General features: G+C 39.2%; 1 protein-coding gene across 11 annotated transcripts in view; it reads left to right on the top strand.

The window, feature by feature from the left end:
• Positions 1-14,201, top strand: part of KDM6A (lysine demethylase 6A) — a 149,964-nt gene that overhangs the window by 116,159 nt on the left and 19,604 nt on the right. For all 11 annotated transcript variants that reach the window (XM_032185949.1, XM_032185941.1, XM_032185921.1 and 8 more), the window contains one exon: positions 12,706-12,835. In XM_032185949.1, the coding sequence (XP_032041840.1) occupies positions 12,706-12,835 (130 nt within the window). The remainder of the gene's footprint in view (positions 1-12,705; positions 12,836-14,201) is intronic.

The raw sequence follows: 14,201 nt of genomic DNA, 5'->3' as shown, positions 1-14,201 counted from the left end.
AAACATGATTGTTTTACATCAGATGCTTAATGAAAAAGTGAAAAGCGAAGCCAGCCATGAGGAAGCCTGAAAAGGACTGCAAACTGTATGGCCTTTTCCCTGGGGCTGTCGTTGCTGGGATTGGGGGATGGCGCACGGTGCGGCAGACTGGGCTGTGGAGGTTCAAGATGATACTTCTTAGCAGTGTCCTCTGGCAAGGACATCAGGCAGTGACTGCGGTATAGAAATGCAGCAGTTTTTGCCGCCTATGCAGGAGCCAGTAGCCTCTGGCAGAGGAGGCTGGCAGACCCAAGGGCTGTGATATCTTAAACTGCTGTGGCTGAGTCTGCCAGCGTCCATCTCTGACGCCAAAGTCTCATCATCTTGACAGACACATTAGCACTGGAATGGTTAGGCTCATTTTATCTCCAACTACTCAACTTCAGCGTACTTCCATAGCGCTCGCAGTGGTTTCCTAGGTCTGGCTTACCAAAAAGCAGAGTAGCAGAAGCACCAGATTTCAAGCCTTGAAATTGCTCTTTATTTCTTATCTCAGTATTGTTAAATCACCAAAAATGTCAGTGGGGCTCCCCCTTTCTTCCAGAGGAAAAGAAATAGAAAAGCATCTGTAAAGTTTGCATAATTTTGGTTCTATGTGTGGGTTGTTGGTGCAGCCTTCTATCACTGGACAAATTTTATCAGAACAAGATCCTTAAACATCTTAAAGTATTGAAGAAGTTTTTCATGGACGGTGTTGCAAGTGTAAAGATTTAAAACGCACCTGCTGAAAATGGAAAAGCATTTCAGTGGCTGGCTTCATTTTCCATTAAAACTGGCAGCCATCTATACCACTTTGGTCTTTACTTAAAAGAGGTTTATTTATGAATCTTTGGAGTATGTGGGCATGTTGGAGTACCTGTGGGATATGAGTGTGCTAGTGGGCAGAAGTGTAACGTGTTGGTTACATGGACAAGTTTGAAATGTCAGCTCTTCTCAGAAGCAGACAGCTTGATGGTGTTACACACTGCAAAATCAGGAAGACTAATTCACTGTAAATTCTGGATTTACTATATTTTACTATCCTGTATTAATGCACCATGTTATCAGTCTTAATATACATTAAACATAAGATAGTTTATTCCATTTGAAAGTTTACTGTGTATGGTTCAGACAAAGCTTACTGAAAGTAATTTATTTTCCTTCAAAAGCAGGGTGACTTCACACTTACACAGGCTAGCAGGAATTCTGACAGATAATGAAATACTTTTGCAAATTCACACATTGTGCTTGCTGTTGACATTCTTTCTTATGCAGACTATAGCAAAGGCCTAAGGTAGTGTTAGGAAAGATTTGCCTTCCTCAGAATAATTTTATTTGAAATCCAAAATACTAAGAAATTGAATTGACCATTTAGGATGCGTGATGTCTGTAGCTGTGTCTTATATTTGATGCCATTTGTGGAAGAAGTTGTATAAGATACTGTACAGTTCATGGAAGTCCCTTAAATCATAAGCAGGTGGTTACTGAATGTTATGGATTGCATTCACTGCTGTTTCCCGTACTTAACTGTGCTTACAGTCTTTTAGTTGAAATGTTATCTGTGTTTTTCTGGTGTTGGAATTCTTGTTGAAATTTTTACCATCTCAATACATTTTATGCCAAAATGTTTAGTCTGGAATTATATAGCAAATTGATTGTGGTGCTTTTGAGCAACCTTTTTGTTGTTACAGAAATGATAAAAATGTTTATAACCTTTTTTTCACTGCACCCACATAAATGAGTTAAATGCAAAAAAGTTGCATCTGTTCATCGTGATTGTGAGAGTTACCAGTCTCTAATGTGTTGAGATTTGATGAATTATATTGATCACAGTATAGCACTCCATAGATATCTGTTACCCAGGTAAAGTATTTATAATGGTAAGAAATTGAACTAAATAATAGAAAATACTTCACAACATTTTACAACTCAGTGTCGCTGTACTCAGGGACCTGAGCTGTATCTGTAGGTGTGGATTACAATGGCTGTAAATTCAGACCCATCTGTTACAGTGGGGTTTTCTTTGCCATACAGTCAGAATATTTTTGGTTAGTTAAGTACCTCCACGATCTAAGGCATTTTAAGTACCTGCTGTTAATCAAAATCATAAGTTAAAGGTTTCATATTGACTAACTAACAGCTTAAAATTACCTAGGAAAGACGGAAGAAAAAAAAAAACTGTGGGAAGCTTATTTCATTGTCTTTCAAATACTAAGTCTTATACTGTAATGTTCATTTTTAAGTGACTTGTCTACATCTGTCACATTCATAAAAACGAGGAGTTTAAAAGCTTTTTAAATTGGGACCATGTATATGTTCTTGCTTGTAGCGATATAAAAATAGCTTCAGTGTCTGGTGTTCGTGTGCATTTGCATTACACTTAGCCTAACAGAAACTGTTGGAGACATAAAGTTCTTTCTTGAAGCGTAGCTGGTGTGTCTCTTCCAAATTTGCTTAGCAGAAATTTGTGTGCAGCCCTTTTGGAGAGAGTAATGGGAAGTGTATTTGTGCAGCCCAGTGGTGTGTTCGGGTTGCTGTAGTACGCCGCTTCTCAAGCGCCTCATTGGTGAGGTTTGTGGTTGGTGTTGAGCAGCAAAAAGCTTTTTTTACTACAAAAATCCTAAAGCAGCCTTCACTGCCTGTCCTTTTTTGCTCTCATCGCTAGCCATAGTAGTCCATGGCGTGTCAGTAACTGTGGTGTGAGGGTCTCAGAGGCAGGGGCCAGGCTCCACGTCGGTGCAGGGCCGGAGGTGCGGTGGCGCTCAGGGCCTGGAGGCTGCTGCCTGAGGAGAAACAGAGCACATCTGACCACTGAGGGCTGGTAACAGGCTCGGAGATTTTAACTTGGTGCTAAAGCAGGATTTTAGGGCAGTTTTAAATGTGGGCAGCGCCTATAGCCATGAATCTGCACGTCAAGGAGACTTTTGTTTACATCTTGCGTGGTCGAATGGCTTTCTTTCATTCACAGGGATGAACATGATTTCTGTTTTAAAACGTTCATGAAAGTTTCTAACAATATTCAGGGACCCAGATTCTGAAATACTGACCCTTTGAAAAATACTTCTTAACCTCTGGGGAGGTCAGGTCTCATGTCTTTTCCTACACGATTTCACTTGGGTTCTTTAAATCCGTATTTTTTCCGAGGCTCGTGTAATCATCATTTTTCAAGGGACATACTATGCCAGTATTTGCAGGCTTTGGCCTGTCGAGTTCGCAGGCAGCTCAGGAGTGGGAGATGCGCCTTTTGCTTGTCACTGCACTTACCGAGGAGAGATTCAGAGCTCCCTCTTCAGCCTGTCTGCACCTTCATTCAGCAAGGCAGAAGGCTTACATGCACAGCTAACAGCTGCCGAGAAAGATGAGCACTGGCAAAAAGTTGAGGACAGACTTTTTCAGTAACTTAGAGATCAAGAAATGTTTCAGTATGGGCTTGGGCTGCTTACTGTATCTGTGAGGGTTACAGACAGGGTCTGTCCTAGCAAACTTGGATTGCTTTAAATTATCTGCATACGTCTTCTAATAATAAAAGATTCTGAGAGATTTGGTGGGAGTGGCAACAAGGTATTAATTGCAATGTTTTTAGGATAAACCTAAAGTATAAATGAGGTCAGGCAGATGTTTTTACATATGTGATTTTTTTTTTTTTGTGCTACTTGCTGCTAGCACTGGTTACCTTTTAGGGAAAAGATGCTGTCTACATGTTTTTTTCATACTAATGGAAATGGTAACTCTATAAACATAACTACTATGTAATATAATGTATAATAGCTTTGTTTTTCTGTCACCCACATCTATTTGTTTTTCAATTTGCGAGCAAGGCTATCCCAGCCACGTACCAAATGGTTGATCAGCCCTTGGTGTCGTTGTGTGAGGACATGCATGCACAGTGATGGCTTGGAAGCAGAGCTCTGGTGAGAACACCCTTTCCATAGGTGCTCTGTGCATGACTGACACAGGGAGAAATGTCCGGAGGGGAGAACACTTACCAGGGCTTTCAGCACAAAATCCTTTACTTATTAAATATGGAAACTTTGTAGACACAGTGGAATAAAAGATGTTTATATAGTAACATACTGGATACTAAGAAATTAATTGCAGCATATTAACCCTTGTTTAAACTCGGTGTAATGTAAGGAGTAAGTGAAGAGTTGAAAGTACTTCATGTAGTGGTGATTACATTTAGGTACTATCTCTCCAAGTTGTATCTTGAGGTACAAAATTGAATTTGAGACCATAAAATGTGATTTTTAAAATTCCTGTAAAAGTTGCAGAAAACTTATCCACAATAGAAGACCTTAAAATATATTTTTTTTAATTTTTAAATTTAAAACAAACAAAAATAACAACAACAAGAACTGTGCTATAATAAACTTAAAGCACAGGGAGAAGGGGAGTTAACCCATAGTAGTACTTCTTAAATATCAGCTACAGTGGACTGGGCCTTAGATGTATTCATATTTGCCAGTTGTTGATCATATCCCCTTGTTTCAAGTGATATGATTTAAAAGACATTCTGGCTTCATTACTGATGTGGATAACTATTTTCTGTTATCTTCTGGCATGTTCTTTTTGCTTTCTGAAAATACTTCCTTGATATAGTCTGTTGGTCTGTTTTCCTGATGGTAATATCAAAGGTGAAAACACATTTTGGCAGGTGGGAACAGGTGGATGTAACTTGCTTTTCTTTATAGCCGGCGTTCTGTATTAATTTTTGTTTTCTTCATTGTTCTGTATTTGGTTCAGTTTAAGATATATATACTTATTTCCAAGCCAGAGTATTTAATATTATGTGCAAGTCACATTAAAAGTCATCAGAGGTCGATTTCTTACATAATCTTTTTTCAAATGCTTACAAGTTTAAAAAAAGTCTTGTCGAAGAGAACCCTACAGGTTTGTATGTCTAAAGCACAAATGACCTGAAATTATTAGCAGCTTGGGATTAAGTAATGCACAAGAGTTGATTCGCAATGTAAATATATTTGACCTACTACATGATAGCATGCTGCAATATAATGAAATTTCTTATCTCGCAGGAGGGATTTCATAGAAAGCAGCACTGTAATACCAACCACTAAAAACTGACTTGTTTGTTAATATTGCTAGGATTTTGCTTGTTCTTTAAAAACAAAGGAACGTCAGAGATAGGAAAGCTGTTTCCTTTTAAAGGCAAAAGCAATTATTAGAAAAGGGGTTCAGAAAATGTGAATTGAAATAAAAATAGAAGCAGACAGGCAAAAAAATAAATGTTAGGAGATTGTAATTTTGTTTTATGTAAGTAAGTGCTTTCTGAAAAAATTGTGCTAGCAAAGCCATTGGATGGATAGAGATCCTTTGTATCATAAAATGCAAAACACGTGCCAAACAGGCAACTCCATTTGATTCTTTTTCAATTGTATCTGAATAGGTTGTCTGTTTTGTAAGAGCAGACTTGGTAAAGGTTTTGTTTCCTCATAGACTGAAGTAAGTGCTTAAGTAGGGCAAGATCATCCAGAGGCTTAAAAGTTTCTTTATGTCCATCTTCCTCAGTGAGGATGTTGAGGAAATATTTAACAGAGGCCCATTCTATTCATGTGGTGAGCTGAGGTTATTTAGGAGACGGAGAAGGGGTCAAACGGAAGGTGCTGGAGTAGCTATTGAAGCTTCTCTAAGTGGAGCTTCCCCTGAAGGACTAGCTGATGTTCGCTGAAAAGTTGTGAGGAATTTAGAAACGCAGCAGCTGAGCTGTTGGCTAAAACATGCAAATCTCATTTGGATGCTATCCTGGAGAATAGCAGGGTAACAAATGTTGGATTGTACAGATGAAAGCGAACTGAGGAGGTGATTCTGAGAACTGTACGTGTAATTCGCTTGGTCTTCCCTGCCAATAAAACTGATTGCAACAGTAAATTTTAAAGTGGTTATAAAACAACTAAATTATTATGTTTCGAGTAGTAAACCGTCTGTATAGTAAACCAAATTTCTTTAAGCCTCTGAGCAAAATCACAGATAAGAGCGTACTATTAAATTAATTATCCTTCCTTAGATTCTTAGAGAAAATCGCCCATTGAGAAGGGGTCATGGAAAAGACCAAGTAATTTTGAGCATAAGTGAAAATCTGTTGTGACTAAAAGAAGAGAATTTGCTAGGAATAACCGTTCTGTTTGTTATTAGATAAGCCTGTTGTTAAGACATGGGGGAAAAAGATGGAGAGCGTGCTGCCTTGTTGAGCTGCGTGTCTGGGCTCCTTTAAAAGACTGTTATCAAAACCTCTTTTCCGTACTCTGAGAGATTTAAGTATCTTTTTCCCACAAGCAATCTTTTTGAAAGGAGAATTAATGAAATGTTGTCACAAGACTGGAGATTTAAAACTTGAGCTGTTTATTTGTACTGAAGTGAAACCAGCTGATCTCCAGCTCTGTGTTTCAGCTGGTTCATCTCATTAGCATCTTGCAGGAGTAATGTGAAAAATGCAGTATCCATCTCAAATTAAGATGCTCCATCGTTTACTGCCTCTGAAGCTGATGAGAGGTCGAGTCCCTCCCTTAAGCAGCATAAAAAAGGTCCTGATTTGCCTTGTTTTGCTTCTCGTAAAAGAAATAGCCTAGTTGTTACTTTTTATCGTTATTTATAAAAGCACATTCACAGCCTGAATAGAGCTCGCAAAGCTCCAGAAAAAACTTTTGTTTGATAATTGTTGAGAGTCAGTGTAAGAAGCCTTCAAAAAATTCACAACCAGCCAGGCTGAGTAATTGGGCAGCCTCGTGGCAGCTGAAAGTTAGTGTGGTCACTTTTATTGTAACGTACAGAAAGCCTAATTGTGAAACTCGCAGGCATTCCTGAATTTGAAAGCTTTACTGGTTTGGTTTATTGGGGGAGGCAGATAAGAGGTGTAGGCTTGATGGTAATGCGTATTAAAAGGGACTGACACACTCCTTGTAGTTCTTTTCGCTTGGTGTGTAGCAAGAAAGGGGAGAGAGCATTCAATGGAGAAAAGGAAGTGACACAGGAGACCAGCAGAAATGAGCTGCCTCTGGAAGGATGTTTTAAAAGGATAAGAGTATAGGTCGGCAAGCAGGAGATGGTCTGGGCAAAACGAGTCCTAAAAAGGGGCTGGTGACTGGCCAGCATGTAAAGAAGCACAGGAAATAAGAGTCGTGAGGAGGAATGGAAAAAGCAGTGTGGAGGCTGAAGTGGGCTGACACCTCATTGCTCAGTGGGCTCTGTGTTGAAGCCTGTGGCAGAAACAGCCTCAGGGTGATGTTTCTGAAGGGGCTGCCTGGCGATCCGATCTGCTCCGAGAAGGCAGTGAGTGAATCACTGGGCTGGGAGCTCTGCAATCCAGAGCCAGAGAGCCCAACTAACTGTTTGAGGGGAATGTAGAGACAGGAGCCCAATTCAGCTTGTGTTTTGCTCTTCAAAACAAAAGCAGCTCCTGACTTTCGGAAAGGGGTTTTTGTCTGTATGCAAAAGGCTAGTTTGGCTTGAAGGCAAATTGTTGAGTTGCTGTAAAGCAACCTTACTTCTGGCAAGTCACCTTCACTGTAGCAAAAGTTTCAAAATCAAAATGTCAAATGTTGGGATTTCATTGTCTAATGCCTGCTTAGAGTAATGCATTCAGTTTTGTCTGCAGATGGGCAGCAGAAATATCTGACAGTAAAAAAAAAAAAAAAGTAGGAAAGATCTGTACTTATTTTGCTGTTACCTTTACAGAGGGAGAATGCTGAGAGTAAGAGAAAGTTTCGTACCACTCCTTATAATGTTCTTCTTACATAAGTCATTAATGTGCTTGTTTGTCTTATTTTAATACCCTAAGAAGAAGGTGATTATCAAATGAAATAGAATGGAAAGATATAAGTCATTTAAAAAAAAAAAAAAAAAGAAAGAAAAAAGGAACACTTATTTCTTACATAACATATAATTAACCTATGAAGTTCTCTGCCAAGCTATAGTAGTGAGGTCAAAACCAGAACAGAATTCAAAAATGATTAGAAATACATTTGCATAATGAGCAAATCCGCAATTATATTGTAGGATTTTCTGTAGGTTTGAAAGATCTCTGGGAGTATTGCCAGCTCGTACCTGGTTGTGAAAGGCTAAAGCAGAGAACTGCATTATAAACAGGTTGTATAATTATCTGGCATTACTTGCATTTAAGCATAACGTAAGCTTGGCTTAACTTCTTTGAATTGCCCTTTGAGAGTGCATCTCTTTCTACCAGCTACAGAAGGAGCCTGAGGAGATGAGCCTGGGAGAGCCAGCGCTAGGCACTGTGAATAACCGCCTCCTGCCCAGCATGAGGAGTCTCGACAGCCATTTTCCCCTGCTTTTGTAATAACTTGCACTACGAAAGAAATTAATTGCATCCACTAATTGTTAAGGAAGACTGGGTATTTCTGTTTTGAATCGGGACTGGGTCAAATAAGTACCATGCATCCCAGTGCTTCACGTGCTTCTGCAAGCATGTTTTTAAGACATTTTGTTTGTTCTCTGTAGATTGGGTAATTCTGATGGATTTAAGATAGAGTATCACGTAAACCCACGGTTCCTTATATTCATGTTAAATGTGATTTTTATGTGGGAAAGAAAGGGTATTAATTTTGTTCTTCAGAATAACTATAATCTCCTGAGCGGTAAAACCCTGTTAATTCTCAGGCAGCTAATCCTCAAATAATAATTCACTTAGTCTGACTTCACAACAAAAATAACTGCTTAAGTGCAAATGATTGCAATGTAGGCTCTGTTTGGCCTATAAAAGGTACCTAAAATGCAAATGTATGGATAGCTGGAAATCGTATAGCAACTTTTTCACTGCCCTCAAAAAGTCGCAATCAGGTGTTTAAAAGAAAAGGGGCAAATGTTTCAAATGCACTGGAGCTAGAAGTTCATGAAAACTTGTAACAGACACAAAGCTGGGCAGAAGAAAACTATAGCCAGGAATGAAATAGGATAAGCACACAAAAAAACACGAAGGCTTAATATGACTGCACAGAGCTCTTAGGATAGTCAATACAGAGGCAAAAGAGCTCAATAAATATTTTTGTTCTGTGCTTGGGAAAAAGACAGATAGCACGTTCACATCGTGGGGTGTACGATAAGGCACTCTCTGTTCTCACAGTAATCAAGGAGGACACTGAACAGTAGTCAGACTTGAATTTGGTGTTTTTAAGTCAGAGGCCTGGATAACAGATGGCGGTGCGCTGTGGAAGAGCAGGCCAGAGAGCTGTTGTTGATCATGTGTTTGGGTTTTGGTAGTTCTGGGAAAACAAAGAAAGTTGCAGAGGACTTGAAAAATGCTGCGGGACTGCCTACTTCCAGGGGAATAAACAGGCTGAGGCCTGTAAATGTGATGCTGGCGGTCTGACGTGAGGCCTCAGTGAAATGGTGAAGTCACTGAGGTGATTCGTTAAAGAAATGGAAAGGATTGATGATAATGAGTCCTGGTTCATGGAAAATAAGTACTATCATGCTAACTTGAGAATATTCTCGGTGTAGTTGAGTGTCGTTAATGGACTGTTGCGGAGGAGACCGGGTCACCCTGTGCTTGTGGGAAAGTGGCTCTGGTGGTTGTTTATTCAAGAGGTGAGTTAATCACCTACAGTCCAGCCACCTATTCCATCTGCTGCTGTTGGTGTCATTCATAAATGACATAATTTAAGTTTGGTCCGTGGGATGAAGCAGTTCCACGACTTGTTGCTTTTTCCTGTCAAACAAGTGGGAGTGAGCTGGGAGCTGCAGATTGGGCTCCGGGCAGTGCTGTGGGTCGGTCATGGCCCTGCCTCTCTCCTTGCCTTGGCCAGGCTGACAGCTTCTCTGGGCTTCCGTGGGTCCGAGGGGGTGTTTGGCAACCCCTATAGCCTGTGAAAAGCCAGTTTGAGTGAATGAATGAAACCTGTCCTTCTAGTCATTCGTCCACAATTCATCACGGCATTGTAGGCAACTACTTGGACATACAATTTCTTCGGGCCTAAATCAGACTTGGTTTTAATTAAGCATTGCATCTGCTGCCTCACTCAGCCCGTACGAAATCCTGTCACAAAAATAAGCTCTTTTGACAGAGAGGTGTGAGATTTTCCTTGCAGTTGCTGTGGTCAAAAAGGACCTTTCACTGGACTGGCTGCGGTTCCCTATTTTCATCGCTGGAGATGCTCAGCGAATAGCCAGACTATTCCCTTTCAGGTGCCACTCTCAAGTCTTACTTAGTATTTCTGGGGAGGTTTGTTTGTTTGTTTTAATAATTTCCATCTCTCTGTTTTGCACACTGTGGATAATGCTTTAATAGTTCTCTTGTATTGCTATTAATAGTAAGTTACTGTGATTGATGGTCAAAAAAAGAATGGTGAAACTGGTCTGCTAAAGACAGCTTCAAAGATTCTGCCCATCTGCATCCTGTGCCCTTTGAATTGCAGGTGGTTTCCTGTCTCGGCTTTTTTTCTTTGGCCCTTTTCCTCTTGAAATTTCCATACAGGGTTTTAGTAACTTAATAGCAAACTTCAGAGTCACTTGCTGTAGTATTAGCTTAAAGTATTGATTTTGAGATACCTATGTTCATCTGATTTTTATTTTTTTCAATTTGTACTACTGTCTGGTTTCTTCTGTATCTCTTTTGCCTTTTCAAATGTGTAATTCCTCCATTTAGCACTTTTTCCTCTCTCTCATGTCTCTCTTCTCTGAAGACCCCACATACCCTGGCTTTAGTGAGTTTTTGCTCTGGGTTAATTAGCTTCTTGTGCCTCCAGAAGCGTAAATCACACCAGTTTTGAGCACTCTCATTTTTCTTCAGGTTTGGTCTTCCTCATATCAGAAAGTTCCTGAGAACTGTTGTTCAATTTAAACTGATTTTTTTTCCATCATTCTGTTGGATTTTAATGCTGTGGATTTGCTTTTCCTGGTTTTGTTGTTTAGTTTGATAATGCAAAGATGAAAAAACAGGTTTAGAAGCAACTAGTTATTCGGGTTTAACCTTGTTGTGTATATTCTTGATTTTCAGACTCACGCAGCCAGGGTCAATAAGTTTCTTTGGGTAGAGGTGATTTTATATTGCCATGTTTCTAAGTTGTTTTCTGGGTGATTTTTTTGGTGGGGAGGCAGTAGCATCTTTACAAGAACTACCTCAGACATCAGGCATAGGTCAGTGACTTTGCATCAAGTTGGATGATGCTGCATCAGAGCGTCTGCATTGCTCTTGCAGTTTCTTTGAGGTTGCAATCTATTTTGGCATTGGACTCACCTAGCACAAGGAATAAGCTGTGTTTGGTATTTTGACAGGCCTTCTTTGGAGACTGTTGTTAAGTCTGTCTTTGTCTGTATTGCTCTGATCTTCTGTCAGAGGATAGAAGTGTGTGAGATAGAAATCTGGCAGAAGTTTTGAATTGTTGCTTGTCATGATGAGCACCAGTTTCTTGGGATGCTCGTCTTTGCTGCAGCCTGAGGTGGGTGAGATGTTTGCTTTTTTACTTTTAAATGTTTGTTTTAACAGTCAGTCTGTTCTGATCTTAAGCCCAAAGTCCAACAGCCATTGTTTTTGGTAGCTTGATTTGAAATCATACACGCCAGCATTAACCTCTAGGATGTTTCTCAGCGTTATTATCACGGTTTCGATGTTTGTGACAAGCTTTATTGCAAGGAGTTTCATCTAATGCTGCGTCAGCTGTGTTTTCTGATGAAGAACCGTCATTACCAGAACAACGTTTTTGTAGCCAGTGAGTTTTATGAGGATAAATGACTAAATTATGCATTAGAAATACCCTATTTTGTGAGGCGCTGAGAGGTTGAAAGAACAGTAGCTGGCAAATCAAGTGAGCTTGGAAGAAAGATTTGAATACTAGTTGGAAGAATTTTAAAATAGTTCAGTCATTTATAACAAAAAAAATAATAATAAATTCATAAATAAGGGATGACTTAGTTAATGAATTCCTGCTGATACAAACTGAAAATTGTGTGTTCTTAGTCTACATTCATTTGCAGCACCATAAGTCATTCATTCTAGAAGTTAAAGTGCGTACAGGGGGCTATCCATGCCTAATAACCTATAGAGAAAGGTTAGCAATTATACCAAGTAAGGTCCTGATCCCCGTACAAGTACAGGTGTTGAAACAGCAACTTAACCAGGTTTGTTCTTCCCTGTGTCGCTCAAGCAGTAAGATGAAGTAACAGTGGTTCCTTCTGGCTTCCAAATGTGTAAATCAGGGAGGGGCAGGTAGGTGGTTGTTTAATTTAGTGTTGTTAGTCTTCTGTATTTGTTGTTAGATGTTCTGCTTTATTTTCTGGGGGACTCCAGCAGTGTAAGGCTCAAAGGCGTTATCATTTCACTCCTCTGTCACGGAGCTGTGTACAATATTAGCAGGCTGCATTATCTCAGTTGCTGTGAATTCTGCATCCCCTGGCGAGTGCCAGCCCTGTGAGGATCTTCTGCTTCTAGTTGAAACGTGCTTTCTGTGTTACATTTAGTCAAGTGAGTTATGTTTTTATTTAAATTGGCTTTCTTTTTAACTAATAGTGATGGTGTTGCGGATTTGGGTGCAAAATGGGAATGATATTGAACAACATCAATCTACACAGTGAGCATTCTTGATTAATATATATATGAGCTTTATTTGCATCTTGAATTAGTTTCTCCTTGTATGTCAATATTTTGCAGAAGAGATGACACTAATGTGTTTTTATTGTGTTTACCAAGTATTGACAGAGGCAGCTCTTCTTTCCTTTTAGGAATCTGGGTAAAAATGGCTTATCTAACAGTAGTATTCTATTGGATAAATGCCCACCTCCACGACCACCGCCTCCACCATACCCTCCCTTGCCAAAGGACAAGCTGAATCCACCTACACCTAGTATTTATGTAAGTAAACCTGATGGTAGAAGTACACTGCTGACTGTCTTTTTTAATTACTTAGATACACTGCTCTCCCAGCTAGTATATAAGCAGTAAAAATGCTAAACTTAAAGAGAATTTTGAGACAAGGTTTGACTATTAAAATAGTTGTAAATTAAGAATTTCAGCCGATCGGTGAAGAAGGGGGAAAACAGCTTGAAAAATTCGGAGTTTATGTTTTAATACTTAAAATATTGGTGGAATAAGCAAAATGGTTCAGCGGATACAAAGCTTTTCATTTAAGTTCATTTAAGATGAACTTTTTTTGCAAGTGACAGTTTAAGTGATGAATGATCAAATAATTAAACTGAACTTTCTGAACAGTCTACTTCAAAATATACTAAGGAAAATTAACAAACGTTGAGGTGATCATAACAAGAAAATGTCATAATTAGGAAAAGACAAATTTTGTTAATAGAACAGTTCAGTTAGAAGGTGCCTACAAAAAATTGCCTTTTAGGTAGGTAGGTGTTTTTTTTTTTTTTTTCTTATGCAACCATTTAAAGTTCTGTTCTAGAAACAAAGTTCTGTAATATCTTTATGAAGTACTGTAGCCAACTTCCTTGATAATGGAAGAGTAAATTATAGTATATCCATACAGCTAATGTAAAAACCTCAGGCTGGCTTTATTCAGATGAACTTTAGGACCAGCAGCACTTGGCAGCTTGGTGTGATACTATACAAGCAGTCAGCCTAAGCACTAGATTAGGATGGAAGCAATAGTGCTGTGTTCAAAGTGTTGCACCTGAATTAATCTACCCAATTACGAGTCCATCACAGCTTCATCGGCTCTCTGCAAAGCTGGTAAATCCCCATGTTGCAGCGTACTGGATAGATGTGCCAACACAGATCCCAGTATTTGGGAAATCTGTATTGTGTTTTGTTTATTGAAAGAGATGTTTTCAGCATCTATGCTGTCTCTGTCTACAGTGTCGTTGGTATTTTGTTCACAGTCTGCAGGATTTTAAAAGGTTCATAGCAATTAAAAATAAAAGTCAGGGGAAACTATAGCATAAAATTAAAGTCATAGATGCGCAAAAGCATAGGAAAATCAAATCTATTTTTCTAGTTAACGTGAGATATACTCTGAGAGTGCTCTTTTTAATTATGCTGTTTCTCGTGTACATTATCTGTAGGATTAGCTTTTTTGACTTCTGAAAAGAATGCTAGTATATTATCCTGCTCTTCAGAGAATTCTGCAGGTTCAGAGAATTTACAGGGCTACTGTCAGATAAAGAAATAAACTGAAGGAAACCTGAGTTGCAAAAGCTGAAGCAACCTGGGAATAATTCATGCCAAGAAATAAATTACAATAATGAATTAATTTCAGATG

Source organism: Aythya fuligula, chromosome 1 (genome assembly GCF_009819795.1).
Source record: "Aythya fuligula isolate bAytFul2 chromosome 1, bAytFul2.pri, whole genome shotgun sequence".
NCBI classification, from domain to species: domain Eukaryota; kingdom Metazoa; phylum Chordata; class Aves; order Anseriformes; family Anatidae; genus Aythya; species Aythya fuligula.
The sequence above is the reverse complement of the archived record's forward strand: the minus strand, read 5'-3'. Positions and strand labels throughout refer to the sequence as shown.